The 17,096-nt window shown below is 31.8% G+C and overlaps 1 protein-coding gene and 1 pseudogene across 2 annotated transcripts; one reads left to right on the top strand and one right to left on the bottom strand.

Moving 5' to 3' along the window:
* Positions 1-10,777: 10,777 nt before the first annotated feature.
* On the bottom strand, positions 10,778-13,691 carry LOC140832847 (protein PLASTID MOVEMENT IMPAIRED 1-like; annotated as a pseudogene).
* Positions 13,692-13,853: 162 nt separating this feature from the next.
* LOC140832848 (protein FAR1-RELATED SEQUENCE 5-like) lies at positions 13,854-16,672 on the top strand. Of its 2 annotated transcripts, none has more exons than XR_012118169.1 (3): positions 13,854-15,996; positions 16,085-16,203; positions 16,276-16,294. XR_012118169.1 is itself a non-coding variant. In XM_073197087.1 (3 exons), the coding sequence occupies exons 1-3, from the start codon at positions 14,401-14,403 to the stop codon at positions 16,575-16,577; spliced, it is 1,989 nt and encodes a 662-aa protein (XP_073053188.1). In that variant the 5' UTR covers positions 13,854-14,400; the 3' UTR covers positions 16,578-16,672. The 2 variants fall into 2 exon arrangements, 1 of the variants encoding a protein (XP_073053188.1); XM_073197087.1 differs by adding an exon at positions 16,500-16,672 and having other exon boundaries at positions 13,854-16,203; positions 16,276-16,383.
* The last annotated feature ends 424 nt before the right edge of the window (positions 16,673-17,096 follow it).

The following is a 17,096-nucleotide window of genomic DNA, read 5'->3' as shown; positions in this document are numbered from 1 at the left end:
ATTAAATGCGTGTAAAATTTGTTGCTTCTCTTTCATATAATATAAAATAATAGAAATTTTAAAAGATTATATTAGCCTACGGAAGTTATTTATGTTTATATATTCTAATGCATTTGATTTTTCAAGTTGGTTCTTGGGCAATCAGACCACCCGCAGTTGAGAAGTAGACACACACAAAAGTGAATCGAGTGGGGGTGGATAAGGATACTATCCTCACTTCATTTCAATGGTTAAGATCTTGTTACATATATAATTTAAAAAAAAAAGTGGGTCCTATATATACATGGATAAATCTGAACCATTCATCCTATCATGAGGACAATGCCACACGGGTAGAATGAAATAAATCGGTAGGGAGTGGAGAGTGTATGTTCAAATTCATAAATATGATTGGTCGTATGGACAAAATTTTAATTAATTGAATGAAGGGTACAACTTCCTAATATTTGTCCATACATTTTAAAAATGTTGTAAATATTCTGATAATATAGAATGTGATGTGATGGATCTTGCTTGCTCCAGCGTATTTGGAAATAACTTTTTTCTTCAAAAAATATATTTTTTCGAAAAATAAAATATGTCTTTATGAAAATTAAATCATGCTCGAACTTGGTTTATTTAATATTGATAGAAGCTCGAGTTTGATTCGAGCTTTTATCATTAAGCTCGAGCTCGACTTATCTTAAAATTACTAAGTTCTCGAAAATCTTGAGTTCGGCTCGTTAAAAGCTCGTTTATAATAGTAATCAAGACGAGCTCAATCTTGGTTCATTAATAGCTTGTTTATCATGTTTAACAAGTCTGACTTGAGCTCGTCTCGTTTTCGAGCTTATAAAGCATATAAAGGAGCTCGAGTTTGAGCTTTATTCGAGCTTGTTAAAAATTAAGTATATCTATGTTCAATTCTTTCCATTGGAATTAGTGCTAATATTTTTATTTGTCAATCAACTTAACAAATGAGTCAAGCTCGAGATTACGAGCCACCTAAACAAGTCGAGCTCGAGCTCGCAATCCTATTAACGAACACGTTTGCGAGTACATGATCTGAATATCCTTAAGCTTGAGCCTGGTTTGATTAAATTGTCGAGCTCGAAATGGAGTTCGAGCTTGGTTTGATATGATTAACAAATGAGCTCAAACAAGCTTTTTATCGAGACGAGCTCCAAATAGCTCGCGAACAGTTTGGTTTGTTTATATCTCTAGTTGAAGATAGGGTTTCAGCTTCTTGCTACCCAAAATTGTTGGTATGAATCAAATTTTGAAAATGATATGAAGCTGAAAATTCTTTTTCATAATTCAGGTGTTCAGGGTTAGCCCGACTAATTCCATACGAGAACGTTCTTCTCTCTGATTCACCTTGCAGATAAATATTGATGCTATACACAATATGAGTATATGTTCAAGGTCAAATTAACCATGAATCCTTAACTTCTAGAATTGGTTTTGCCTTTCAAAATAAATTGTCTTTCAATTATGACTTGTCTTCTAGAAGACGTCGAGTGAGTTCAAACTCATAAAACTCTTGTTATTATACCTTTCTGAAACTAATCAAACTACACGTAGTTTTAGACAAATGTTGAATTGTTAACTAGACAAACAAAAATATCATGTAACTTAGAGTCAATAAATTCAATAATTAAAAAATAAAGTATATCATAGATTCATAGTCTTACAAATTACAATCACAGTAGTTTTTATCTCTGCAGAATGAGTGTTAGCCTTAAATAATCTTTTTCATCGCAAAAATTATCATAATCATGAATGTTTATATGAAATTATTAACCTCGAGTTGAAAAGGCGGGGAAGCGAAAAATAGAATGTCTATTTTAATTTTTATTTGAAAATATAAGTAACTTAATTAGAAACTAATTCAAATTACACCCACCATAAGCATATATTTGAGGAGTAGGTCTCGTGAGACGGTCTCACGAATTTTTATCTGTGAGATGAGTCAATTCTACCGATATTCACAAAAAAGTAATATTCTTAGCATAAAAAGTAATACTTTTCATTGATGACTCAAAGAAGAGATTCGTCTCACAAAATACGACCCGTGATACCGTCTCATACAAGTTTTTGTCATATGTGCGAGTGGATGTGTCCATATTGGGTGTCCAAGAAATCATTATATATATATATATATATATATATATATCTATCTATACTATTATAAATATATGAGTTTGAATTGTGAATTTACTTGGTTACCCTTTTCCAACTATTACTTAATTAATGTCTTATTTATTTATTTAGGTGACTTTTCAATTTTCTTATCTAATTACCTAATTTGTTTTTATGATTACCCTTTTCCAAGTATTACTTAATTAATGTCTTATTTATTTATTTAGGTGACTTTTCAATTTTCTTATCTAATTACCTAATTTGTTTAATTACATTCTATTTTACTATGCATTATTTGACATCAATACATTTTCTAAGCTTTATAATAAAAAATGGTTTGAACTTAATTTTTTTAAATTTCAAGTTACATGAATATATAAATTTTTGGTTAGCTGTTCGGATTTAATTTTTAAAATTTCAAGTTAAAAAACATATATGTTTTATACCTAAAAATAGTTCAAACTTTATTTTTTAAACTTCAAGTTAAATGAACATATATATAAATTTATGGTTATTATTTTTTAAACCTACAATAAGTTTTTCTATTTTTAATATATTTTCTATGTTTTATAACCAAAAATGATAAGGACTTAATTTTTTAAACTTCAAGTTACATGAACATATAAATTTTTTGTTAGATTTTTTGTTAGCTGTTCAGACTTAATTTTTCAAACTTCAAATTAAATAAACATATATGTTTTATAACAAAAAATAATTTAAAATATATTTATTAAACTTCAAGTTAAATAAACATATAAATTTGTGGTTAGTATTTTTTAAACCTATAATATATTTTCTATTTTTTTTAACAAAAAATGATTCATACTTAACTTTTTTAGCTTAAAGTTAAATGAATATATAAATATGTCATTATCTCATTTATATTTATCTATAACACTCATCCATACATTTTTAGTGATCTAATATTTGATTTGCATATGGTTTCGATATATAAATTTAGCTTAAATAAATATTTGTAGATGTTGGTGCTTTATTGTTTTTGAAATAATTGTGAGGACATCACGATGTGAATAATTTTAGTTTTTTATTTTTTGTAATAATAATAATAATGTATTGTGATTTCACCGACTTATTAAAATGAACATACTCATATAATATTGCTCTAACGTTTATTGATTAGATTGATTTATATACGATTAATGTATATTTTTATTTTTTAAAATTTAAGTTAAATGAACATATTAATTTTTACTCAGAGGTTCAAACTTAATTTTTTAAACTTCAAGATAAATAAAGTTAATTTATTTAATTAATAGATTGATACATCATTATGCCTTATTTTCCCTATTATTAGTTAATAATTGATATATTTTTAATTTTATTTAGTTTATTTATTTATTTAATTGATACATAACGTTAACTATGCATTATTTCAAATAAAAATTTGAATGCTATTAATATTTCTTACATATTTTTTTATTATGCATTCTTTCACATGAAAAAGTAGGCTATTATTAATATTTTTTAAAGGTATATTTTCTATGTTTCATAACAAAAAATAGCTCAAACTTAATTTTTTAAACTTCAAGCCAAATAAACATATACGTTTTATAAGCAAAAATGGTTCAAATTGTATTTTTTAAACTTCAAGTTAAATGAACATATAGATTTGTGGTTAGTGGTTCAGATAATAAAATATAAATCAAACAAAGAGAAGAATTTTGTTTTCTGTTATATATTTTATTTATTCAACAATGAGCCTACTATACATATGAAAAAAAAACCATAAAAATAGCAACAATATTTGACCACTAAACCATGAAATAACAAATATGCTAAGATAATTATTTTCTGTAATACTTTGTTAATAGTAAACAATGACTAACAGACTTTATTTGACAAGTCAGATAACTAAGTACTTCGACAAACCTTTAACAATTCAATAATATCTCCCTTAAACCGATAAGGTAAACATCGGCTTAATAAGAACATCATCCCTCAAATTTGTTTTGTAGTATGCTAATACCAAGTAGCTCCCTTAGTTTATGAAATGTAGACAGTTTCAGGAACTTGGCAAACATGTCAGCTACTTGGTTTTCACTTTTGCAATAGATGAGATCAATTGTTTCATTCTTTGTGAAGTCACTTAAAATTGATATTTCACATCAATGAGATTGCTTCTTCCATGGAGGACTAGATTCTTTGATAGTTTTATGACTGAACTATTATCATAATAAATTGCAAAAAGATCATGATTCTTGAATTTAAGCTCTTCAAGAATTTTTCTCAACCAAATAGCTTGACATGCACGTGAAGTTGATGCAACAAATTTAGCTTCAGTGTTGATAAAGTAACAATTGATTGTTTCTTCGAAGTGCATGGAACAACAGCTTGATCTAAGAAAAAAATCATATCCTTAAGTTCTTTTTCTATCATCTCGATCTCCTTCAAATCTGATTGTTCTCCTTTCTTATAGTAGAGACCAAGTTCTTGTGTTCGTTGTCGGCATCATAAAATCCTCTTAACAACTTAAAAATGCATTTCTGTAGGATTCTCAATGTATCTGCTTATGAGACTGAAAGAATACATAATATCCGACATTGTTGCTGTCAAATACATTAAGCTTCTAACAATTTACTTGTAATATGTGTTGTCAATCTTCTTTCCTTCACAAATTTTTGTTATCTTCAAACCATAGTCTACGGGAGTACTTGCATAATTACACTTCTTCGTATTAAATCTGCACAAAACTTTTTCAAAACGTTTCTTTTGTGAAATAAAAATCTCATAAGTAGATTGAACTACTTCATACCAAGAAAATGATGCATCTTGCCAAGATCCTACATATCAAACTCAACCATCATGGACTTCTTAAGTTTTCTAAACATGACAATATCATTTTCAGAGAATATAAGATCATTAACATATAAACAAACAGTGAGATTTTTCCTTCATCTTCAATTTTGTACAAAGTTTATAATCATATGAACTTTTTTGAAAACATACCTTAAAAAATAAGTCTCAATTCGACTATACTAAGCTCGTGGGACTTGCTTTAACCCATACAAAGTTTTTTTCAATTTATACACTTTATGCTCATTTCCAACTTAATATAACAAGGAGGTTGATGGATACATATATGTTCTTCCAAGTCTCCATGTAAGAACGTCGATTTCACAGCCAAATAGAAGATATACCATGAATATTGCGCTATTAAGTCAATTACCAATAATACCGAAAGTTTTAATAGGTATTCATTCACCCCCTCTAAACATCTAGCCGGTCCTAACAACATATGAGATTGAGTACATGCTGATAGTCATAGACTAAAAAACGAAAGCTAGCGAAATCCATCATTCATTGTTGCAATTGCAATTATTAAATAACAAAAGGACACTTGGTTATTGTATGTTGTTGAATTAGTTAAATATAATTTGACATAACATATTGATAAAATAATGAATTCCTTCAAAATCATTGCTTAAGAATTGATATGTGTATTAACCGATATTTGAACAGTCGTTTATTAATTATTTTAATTTAAATTATTTAAATTGTGTTTGTTTCATCCTTTTATTTTAATTTCAATTTAGTTTATTAATTTATTCAAGTTTTTGTTCAAGTTAATTAAAGAATTGTTTTTAATGTTGATTTGTAATATATCAAGTTTTTTCGGACGATATCCGTACATGTTATTAAAGCTTGACATGTACACAGAAATAACAAACAAAATTACATAACGAAAAGTAAATTATTTAAAATAAACATGTGAAAACATGTAAATTTAATATATGTAATTAATATGAATTTATAAAAAATATAAATTTCAATTTTATTTATTATATCAACTAATTTTATCTCAAATAAAATCGTTTCCACGTGCATCGCACGTGCACTGTTCTAGTATATATATATATATATATATATATATATATATATATATATTGTTGAGTCACAATGACGTGTCAAGATAGTCATTACTTAGTTTAATATGATCCTTGTTGATGTCAAACTTTTCAAATATATTAAAATCATATTTTCAACAAAAAAAATTCAAGAACATTATACTTTTCCTCATAAAGACAAAACCTTTATGCTATTATATATTCAAACGAAGAGCCTAATAAGTCAATTTTTTTTTCTTCCCAAAATAGTATGGAATATAGATCAAAAGGATGAAAAATAACTGAAGTATAATAAAAAGAGAGTGAATCTCATGTGAGACTGTCTCACGGATCATAATCTGTGAGACAGGTCAATCCTACTTATATTCACAATAAAAAGTAACACTCTTAGCATAAAAAGTAATACTTTTCATGGGTGACCCAAATAAGAGATCTGTCTTACAAATACGATATGTGAGACCGTCTCACACAAATTTTTGTCATAAAAGATATCATTAACTCTATGTTTTTTGTGATAATTTTAAAATTAATACAAATATACAGAAACTTCTCATATAAAGTAATATATTTTATTTAGATTAAATAACATGAACCAATTTGCCCAAATACCCAAAGTCTTTTAAAAGAAAACGCATGTTTTCCATGGTACAAGATTATAATTACTAAAAGTGTTAATTACACTCCGAAAAATATTAATAACACTCTATCTTATTTAATTAATATTACTTTAAAAAAACTAAAAATTTAATATTTTTAAAGTTTTTTACAATACATATCATAGATAAATAAAATAAAAATAATGAAAAAGATTTATTTTGGTCTTAAATGTATTAGTGTTGTTATGATAGGGTGATTGTTTAGAAGAGATTGAATAAAAAAATCACATTATTTTGTTTGAAATTCGATTGGGTTAATAATATAATTTATAATTCTAGCCAAGTCAATGTCAGTCGCTAATCAAATAATTTATATGCGGAAGAAAATGACTAAATAAGAAAAACAGTTGAGTTATCAAGAATAGACTGACTAAAATATAAATAATACAAAGATACTTACGCATGTTCGGATATTTGAATAACTCATACGTCACTCATTCTTCATATGAGAAGGATGCTCACTAGAAGATTTTGGCAATTACAACTTTTGTAACAATCTGATTCAGTTAAGCTTTCTTACTACCTAATTGAAACTCTTAGTTTAGATCACTTATTAAAACAAGACTGAACAGTAAACCGACTACCGGTTTACAAATAATTTAGAAAGAAAATACTAAACAAGGGTTGATCTTTAATGATCCGATGTAACACTTAAGCATGTGCTAAGAAGTCTTTAGATAAGCTGGGCTCTTGAAGGCTTGGATGTTTTTGTTTTCTTATACAATAATTTTCGAGTAAGAGAGAGAGATTAACTGACTTACAAGCTTATCCATTTCTATATTTATAAACTTGGATCCAATGGTATGTACAATCAAATATTATATATGTTCCAAATATGATAACCATTAATCTCGTCTTTTTCATGTCACTGTGTCCTTTCTGACTAATCGTACATTATAACTAGTGCTTGCAAATAATAGATAATTGAATTCTAACATCTTTTATTCTTCTTTCTCTTCGATTTTCTTCTCTGTTTTGTCTAATTCTCTGTTACGTTTAAAACAATTATAAATCTATGATATCGATACAACTCTCTATTTTTTTTAGGACCTTCAAAAGAAAAAAAAATGTTTCAAAATTGGAAATATTACTTAATTTTTATGCTAATTCAAAATTAGTGCTCAACTGCTATTCTAACTTTGATCATGATAAGTTCCAAATTATTAAATTCATTTCATTACAGTAAATTATCATGTTTGTGCCTTTTAGGATGTTTGAGTTGGCAGAGTATGTGAACATTTGATCAATAATCAAAAGTTCGATTCCTCCTACCAACACTTTTTACGGACCGACTTATCACACATAACTTATCCAGTATGGTTTACCTGACTAATGTGGTTTACAAAATATTATATTAGCTCAGAGTTTCCCAATACATACCAAAAAGTAACGACCGTGAGTTTTCACGTCGTAAAAAAAAAACATGTTTGCGAAATCGCAACATAATGTGTGCGACTTTTAATGATTTTGATATATGCTAACCATGGTATAACAACTCTTTTGGATTTGAAAACCAAATTTGTTTGCTTGAACGGATGTATAGCCTAAATATCTCAATCGATCTGAATGTGTTTCGAAGGGTTACAATATGCATATATGTATATGTAAATGGATCGAGAATCCCGAACCACAATCATGTCATACGCATCAGATATCGTGACATGGAATTTCAAATCGAGATATGCTAATTTCTTTAATATAAATATGAAGAACGTAAAAAAAATAAAAATAAAAGATGTTTGGAGGTGAGAACAATAGATATTATGGAGCAATGATATGAATTTACGGGTCTTGATACTTCTAATGTATCATGCTTGGATAATATTTGGAAATCTATATACTTCTAAAATATCATGTTTGGATAATATTTGTGATAGGGTATAGTCCAATTTTATTATTTCAACACTATTACAGCTCATTTTGCTTATAAAGACCCAGACTCGTTAGGCACTCCTAAAAAATCTATAAATAGAATAAGAGTCTCACGACTCGAAGTACACTCTCGTTGTTTTATACTTAAGCTTTCTAGCTTTTAGATAACATCTTTAAGTTATTTTTTGACTTAAGTGTTGGAGTGTCTACGTCATATAACCCCCGACGTCTTTGACGTGTTATCGTGACTTAGAGATAACCCACAAGTATTCAATTTTGGATTTTGGTCAATTAAGTTATGTTCTTGTTTTGGTTTTTAGTCTTTTTCCATTGAGTGTTGACGTAGCGTCAGACAAATCAATATTTTCATGTGTCACATCAACATTTTTATGGCACGTCGTCACTATTTCTGATGTCATGTCAGCATATAAGAAAAAATGTCTTATAATCAAAAAATAACATAACATAACAACATTACAAGGTGTGGAAGAATCGGAGATGCACAAAAAGTGTTTGATTCAATAGTCACAAAAAATACCATATCCTGGAATGCTATGATGTCTGGATATGCTCTGAGTGGTTATGGTACCACGCCTCTTGTTCTCTCCGCAGTTCACCCTTCACTACTTTCATTTTCCCTCTAATTTTCTGTGTTTATTCATAACATTCTGTGTCTGTTCTTGACTTTAAAGACCTTTATAGTAGTTTTTTGCTGTAGTCATCTAAATTTTTTGGTTTCTGTATTCAATTGTTTTTCCATGTCTTTTCCTTTTTGTTGATCATTATTTCTTTCTCGTTTTTCTTTTTAAGATCTTTAACTCGTATGGCAGTTGTCTTGGACTACCTTGAATTTTCTTGTTTAGCCAATAAGATGATGCTCGTTGCTTTCTATTTTCTTATTGAGTTTCATACAAACTTGATCACATTAACCCGTGATACAACTACTGAACTAGGATGCTAATCTGTACACATCCTTCTAATTGACAAAAAATCATCTGTGTTTCTCTTAATCACCATTACCTCCATTCATTCTATTGATTTTTCTTCATGGAACTGAGTTCCAGCATCCATATATAGCCCGGTTCTAGCCTCTTATGCCTTTTATCAGTCTGCGACATATGTCATATCAAACGCTATGTTACTTATTGGCAGAAAAAAATAGCATTACAGTTATCTGTCATTTGAGTTACATACCATTCCATGAATGGCTGCTCTTCTACAATTGGCCTTCTCTGAATTGGACCATGTTTGGCCAATAACTTAACTGGTGTGTAATTTAATTTGCGATCACTTTACCGATACTATTTGTTGATGTTTAACCTACATATTTACTCCATAATGTCTCGGCGTGTTGTGATTGATGAGTTTGGAAAGAGGAATTCATCTGTGAGCCCTCAAAAGTGCTAAGTAGAAAATGCATACTAATAACAGCAGCAAAACATAAATGGTCAAGTTAGCCAATAAGATTTTGTTTCGGGTATTTTTGTAAATGTAGTTTGAGAAATTGTATTTGAAAAACGGTGTATGTTTGATTTCGTTTTTTAAAAGAGATTTTTTTTATATTTATATTTCCATTTTAATGGTATATGAGATAGCTTAAAATTTGAATATGGTGCACTAAGTTACTATATAATATAATGATAAAGCATTTTGGAATGAAACGAAAAGTTGAACGAAGTGAAGTATTATGTTGGTGTGACAATGAGATGAGAATATATTTTGAGGGAAATAAACCAAACATAGCAATTAAGTCCTGGAACTGTGACCACCATTATTTACTTCACTGTAATAATTTTGTGCTTGTATAAAACATTAGTATTGTTGCACCTTCATTTTAGCTTGTATTCTTCCTGTTATACTCGAACTTTTGTTTATTCCAGCTTTAATCACTTTTACATGTATCAAGAGATATGGTAAATAACAAAGGATGTCACTTGAACCGACCACAGGTTCGATTTTAGTCTTTCTAATTTGATTTCTATATGCCTGAAAACTTGATTGTTAGTTTGTTCAGGTTTACCTTTGGCCACTAATCATTCATTTATATTTAGACTGGTATGCTCTTCAGACACAATAAGTAGCAATATTATCCTATTGTTTTATGTGTTAAATGTTTTATTGAGAGCTACTTGGTCCTGGGAGTTGCATAGCGTCCATTCTTCTTGTTTAACAAGACAAATCAACATACAACTTAGCTTTCGCTGTTAAAAGTAAAACTATGATATTTATATCACCAAGTCGAACGATCCACCAAAAACTCTGTTGTACAATGACATTTATTGAAGTTTGTAATGAAAATTTGGGTTGCAAACGTGATAAAACACAGAATCTGTCCTCGTTTATATTCTGCTCAATGAAAAGAATCTACGTACATGAACGAGTTAAATCACTTGAGGATTGATACAACTCTGACCAATCACTTTACTTGGTGAATTTGACATCAGGGTTTCTTATTGGTTTGAGCCACATATCAGCCATCACACGTGACGAAATGCTCCACAGAAGATCTGGTCCCTTTGATGCAAATGATTTTGCCTTCTTTCCTGCCTTTCCCAAACCATATGCTACAAACCACTGCAGTGAAGTAAGCCTTTGCTTCTCATTATCCCACATATTTTTCTTTCCTGATGTTCTTATTTTGATGCCTCCAACTTGCAAACTCGTGACTTTGTACTTGTTCTCCTCGTAATTGTAAGATGGTTTGCTGGATATACATGGTGCATGAATCAGTGCTATCATAGGAGCTCCTACTGCCTCATTGGGTCCCGTAGTTGGACTGCCACAGACATAGTTATGGTCGCTGCATCATCATCAGAACCTTTTGCATTTTTCTGTTCTATCCAGTCCTCAATGGGAATTGCAGAATCCAACAAGTGATTGAACAATTTGCCATCAGCTGCAGTGGTTTTCGCATCAAGCGGGGCGACATCAAATGGAGCATCTTCTTCAGCAATATCTGCCTGAATTTTTAGACCTTCTACTGTCATATTATCAATCTTCTGCATTGAAAAGGCCAAAATCTCATCGACCGTTAATGATTCTTCACTGACAGACCATATTCCAGTTAAAAATCTTTCTTTTCTGCCGCTATTCAATGCTGTTCTGATGGATTTGAGAGCAGCAATGCTTCGAGCAGCGCTTGAACTGGCACCTTCTTTGTCCCTTCCTTGTATAATTTGTGAAGCAATGCCTTCAAAAGCTATCTGCTCTGCTGTTTTACCTTTGAGCTCATCCAAAGGCATCAATGATAAGATTTCAGAGGTCAATTCTTCAAAACCAATTGCTGCCATCTTCTGAAATAACTCGAATCCACTCTTGTTTGATGGAAGAATCAGTGGCTTTGATATCTGCATTGCGAGTTTTGGTGCGTCTTTTCTTGCCACTGCTGTATCTAAAGGATTCGTCGCTGCCAAGTAGCCTCTGTTCCTTGTTTGAACCACACATCCCAATCCCTTCCCAAGATCAGGTAGAAAATCCTCTGAATCCATCTCTTCTGTATTTTCATACTTTTCGAGCTTCAGCAAATGGGTTTCGTCACGATTAACCTTCATATCATCCGTCTGCATCCTCGAGCATTTGAAGAAACTCTCTTGTTACTTTATCTTCATCTGCATCTAACACTTCTATCATGGTTTCTTCATCTGTTTTGATTGGTTTCTCTCCCCCCATCAGAGATTCAAGAGCCTTTATTTGCTGAGCAATCGAATCTAGTTCCGTCAACCGTGTGATGTGAGACTGATCCTGAACTTGCACTTCTTCCTTCACAACCTCACTTGAGAATGATACGTTGTCCGAATTTTCTTCAGATTGCTCTTCTTCCTCTCTGTCTTTTTCTTGAATTTCTACTCCTTTATCCTCAACATCAAAGCCAATTACGTCATTATCATCCATCTTCGTCTCTAGTACCTCGGGCTTTTTCACCGGAAGAGAAATTGAAGGAGGAGACTGAGGCAGAGGAGCTGGTTCTTCGAGATTCAGTTAATCAATCCCTTTTAGATCTTCAGCCTCTCTAGTCTGTGATGGTGTCCATGCTTCATCTCGACTCGACATTCTTGAACTCGGAATACTAAATGATGACTTCGACTGTTTTCGGGCGAAAGAGGGTGAATATATTCTGCTTTTTCCAGTTTTCTGCCCCTGCCCCTGCCCCTCCGGCTGACTATATATCCCAAGGCCTCCATCTTTCTCCATGATCTGGAATCCCAGTTTCAGAACGAGTGCACCTCCCTTAGCTTTACCAGACAGATTAAGAGTACTATCCCATTGCCAAACCCGAGCCCCTTCAAAGCTCTTCTTTACGGATTCTTCAACCATATTACTCAAATCCACCGTGCTTTTCCCGAAATCAAGCTCGTCAGCATCAACAGCCACTACATAAATAATAAATGGTCGTGGCTCGAATTTCATCTGCGTTCCGCTACTAGGGGTGAAGTAAACATGGCACCTCATGAATAGAGTCTCTTCAAAATCAGCAGCTCCCTGTGCCACCCTGGATGGCATGGTCTGCACGGCTCCCTCGTTGCTTTCCTTCTTTCTGACACAAACTGCCAGTCGAAGACCATTCATGGAAGCTGGAAGGCCCTGAACAGTGACAACTTCGACAGAGAACAAGCAGCTAAGCTTCTGCATGCCAATGTGTGACAGGGCACGCATCGGCTTCCAATTCCAAATCCCTTTCTTTTCTGATGTTGCAGCCGGTTGGTCATCAGTCCACTTGCTCTTGCCTTCTTTTGGAGCTGAACTTTCGCTTTGTTTTGTCTGCTCGGTTTCTTCGTCGATCTTCTGCCTAGACCTCCATGGAGACAAGGACATGCGCCTTGTTCTCAGTTTCTGGTCGATCTTCATCTCGTTTTTCTCAGCCCCGGTCAAATCAGTGGTGGGAATTGCAGTTCTTGGGATAGCAAGAGAGCCAGTTCTTCGGGCAGTATTTGAAGAATGTGATTGGTACATCGTCTCACTAAGTTCCTCGAGTTCTTGTAGAATTTGTGTGTTTGAATTTCTTCTTGCTGAGTAATCAGCTGCCATGATTCAGGATTTCGCCACTATAACTACAAAGAACAAAGCGTCGAAGCGATATTGCAAGGATTTTTGGACTTGGAAAAAGAATTAAATTGGAGAATGAAGATTGTAAATGGCTTCTTGAAGTCAGGAAACTTGCACAAGTAAGAGGAAACTGGCGGTGCTTTGTGAACCAAAACTTGCACCCGATCCCCTGCTGTGCACAGCATCATGCTGTGCACTGCTTGACTTTTTTTTTTATTTGTTTTTTAATTTTTCTTTTTTCTTTTCTCTTTTTTTCCATCTCTTTTCCTACTTTTTTTTCCCTCCATTTTTCTCTCTTCCACAAACATTATTCACACACTTTTATATGAAAATAGTATAAACATTTGTTTTCATCTCGTCTTCTTTTTCTCGTTTTTCATCTCACTCAATTTTATTATTATTTTTTTTGCAGGAAATACTATAACATACAAGGTTCGATTTTTTCTTCTTTTAAATGTCTAATTTTTTTTCTAATTGTTTAGCTATCTATTTTTTTATTTGATTTTGTTGGTTTCTATTTTTATGTTGCTATTGATCTGAAATAAGCCAAAAATTTTATTGATACTTTCAGATTCTTGATGGATTATAATTCAAATATCGAATTCAAGCCTAAGATTGGTATGGAATTTGATAGTCTAGACGAGTCTTGGAAGTTTTGGGTTGAATATGGTGGGAAAACTGGATTTGGAGTTAGGAAGCATTATTTCAACAAGAACAAGAACAACTGATTTATAACTTCGTATAAATATGTTTGTTGCAAGGAGGGTGTTCGTAAAAATGACAAAAGAGAATCATCGACACTCAATCCTCGGCTTGAGACTCGAACAAATTGTAAAGTAAGAATGGGTGTCACATTTGTGGATAATAAATATAAAGTTAATGAGTTTATCGAAGAGCATAATCACTCACTCCATATTCAAGAAACAGTTCATATGTTGTCTTCCCAACGTAAAATTACAGAAGTTCAAGCCTATGAGATTGATTTGGCAGAGGATGTTGGGCTTAAACAAAAATCAAATTTTCAGTTGATGAGTAAGCATGCAGGGGGAATAGATGGTCTTGGTTATACAAGGTTGGATGCTAAAAATTATATTCGATCCAAAAGACAAAGAAGTATGGTATATGGGGAAGTTGGTTGTCTGATGCGATATTTTCAACAACAATTATCTAAAAATCCATCATTTTACCATGCTAATCAGATGGATGTGGAGGAACAGATTACAAATGTTTTTTGGGCTGATGCGAGAATGCTAATCGACTATGAGTATTTTGGTGATGTTGTGTCACTAGATACCACGTATTGTACGAACCGTGCATACCGACCACTTGCTATCTTCTCAGGTTTCAATCATCATAGAGGAGCAGTGATTTTTGGTGCAGCACTTTTGTATGATGAGACTGCTTCATCATTTAAATGGTTGTTCGAAACTTTTTTAGAGGCACACAAGCAAAAAAAGCCTCTCACTATCTTCACTGATCAGGATCAAGCTATGGCAAAGGCCTTACAAGAGGTGATGCCTGAGGTATTTCATGGATTGTGCACATGGCATTTGATGCAAAATGGTATCAAACACTTGGGAAACTTGATGAAAGATGGTTCTCATTTCTTAACTGATTTTAAGAGATGCATGTATGGCATTGACGATGAGACCCGATTCGAGGAGGCTTGGAGTGTTCTACTAGTACAATATAATATTCAAGAAAACACATGGCTGCAATCCACTTACAATATAAAGGAGAAATGGGCAGCTTGTTACTTGAACAAGGCTTTCACACTTGGTATGAGAAGCACACAACTCAGTGAAAGTGTCAATTCTGATGTCAAGAGTTGTATGAAACCCGACTTAGATATAATGCAATTTTTTAAGCACTTCGAACAGGTCTTGGAGGAAAAGCGGTACAATGAGCTAAGATGTGAATTTGAGACACGTCAAAAATTACCGAGATTAAAGCTAGAGAGTTCTCCTATGTTGCGTCAACTTTCTGAAATTTATACCCTCACTATCTTTCATCTATTTCAAGTAGAGTTTGTTTTGTTCGCAGCTGCTTACATAAAATATAAAAATGAAACTCAACCATTATTTGAATATGTTGTCGGGCGAATTGATAAAGAAGGAGAATGGAGGGTGACATTTAATCCTAGCACAAAGATGATTTCATGTAGTTGCCGAAAATTCGAGATGACTGGATTATTGTGTTGTCATGCTGTGAAAGTATATGATGTGCAGGACATAAAAAAACTGCCAGAGCATTATATCTTGAATAGATGGACGAGAAAAGCTAGGAGTGGAGTGGTACACGATTGTATGGGCAATGAAGTCGAAGAAGATCCCAAACGAGAAAGTACAGAACGATATAGAAAACTTTGTATGATGCTCGTAAGACTGGCAACCGAAGCCTCCGTCCACCAATCAACTTTCTCTTTGGTGCATAATTCGGTATGTGATCTAACCAAGCAAGTCATGGAAATGCGTTTGACTGAAGTGAGCCAAGACAATAATAGTGGTGTCAGGACATCATCGATAGGACCTTCTATGATACAAGCAAAAGGATTCAAGAAAAGAAATGGTGTGAAAAAGTCAAGAAGGTTGAAGAGTTGGGTAGAACTTCAAGCAAAACGAAGAAAAACAAATTTGAGAGTCGAGGTAAATTAACTTATATTAATACTTTTTTGAAATAAAAATTATCTAGATTTCTTATTTTTACAATCATTGTAGGACATCGGAACACATGATGAATTACCCGTATCTTGTTCAGCACCTCCGGTACCTCATGCATGTCTTCAAACAACTGGAGGTCAATTCAATTTCACTGAATTATTAATGGTATGAACTTTAATGATATTTAGAAATTTTTTAATTGGTAAAAATTTTAAGCCAAAAAAATATTAATTCTTATATGGTAAAATTGATTTTATAATATTTATTCTTATTTAATGTAGGCACAATTTGATCATCCTCACCATTCTCTTGAAGCCATGGATTTCAATGGAGATATATCCAATAATGCTCTTGAGTAGTTTTTTATTTAAAGAATAGCCGATTAACATTGTTAGTTGATATTAAGTTTAAAAATGTATGAATTATTTATTTTTTATGGAAATGTGGTGTTGAATTTTAGTTTTTGATATTACATGATGGAAATGTTCTAAATTTTAATTTAAGCATTAACATGTTAATAGTTTTATATTGTTAAAAATTTTGTTCATTAGAAAAAAATTAATAATACTCATCAAATTCGAAAAAAATGATACGATTTTTCACACGTAAAAATTTAATATAGTAATTTTTAATTGTAAAATTATTAATTTAACATAAAAAAATTAAAATGTTTATATTATTTCATATAAAATTTTGTCCAATATTTGTGGAAGATGAAAAAAAAAAGGATGAAAATAGAAGGAAAACAATAGAGAATAAGAGAGGAAAAAAGAGAAAAGAAAAAAAAATAAAAAAACAAATAAAAAAAAAAGTCAAGCTGTGCACAGCATGATGCTGTGCACAGCAGGGGATCCGGATTCAAAATAATGGGATACGGA

Source organism: Primulina eburnea, chromosome 5 (genome assembly GCF_022965805.1).
Source record: "Primulina eburnea isolate SZY01 chromosome 5, ASM2296580v1, whole genome shotgun sequence".
Lineage (NCBI taxonomy): Eukaryota > Viridiplantae > Streptophyta > Magnoliopsida > Lamiales > Gesneriaceae > Primulina > Primulina eburnea.
This window is presented reverse-complemented; position numbering and strand designations above follow the sequence as displayed.

What these genes read in the sequence shown, in the direction of transcription:
- LOC140832848 (XM_073197087.1), top strand. Translation starts at nt 14,401, where the DNA reads ATGGGTGTCACATTTGTGGATAATAAATATAAAGTTAATGAGTTTATC. An exon ending in AAACAAATTTGAGAGTCGAG is followed by an intron (nt 16,204 to 16,275) that starts GTAAATTAACTT and finishes CAATCATTGTAG; the next exon opens with GACATCGGAACACATGATGA. An exon ending in ATTTCACTGAATTATTAATG is followed by an intron (nt 16,384 to 16,499) that starts GTATGAACTTTA and finishes TATTTAATGTAG; the next exon opens with GCACAATTTGATCATCCTCA.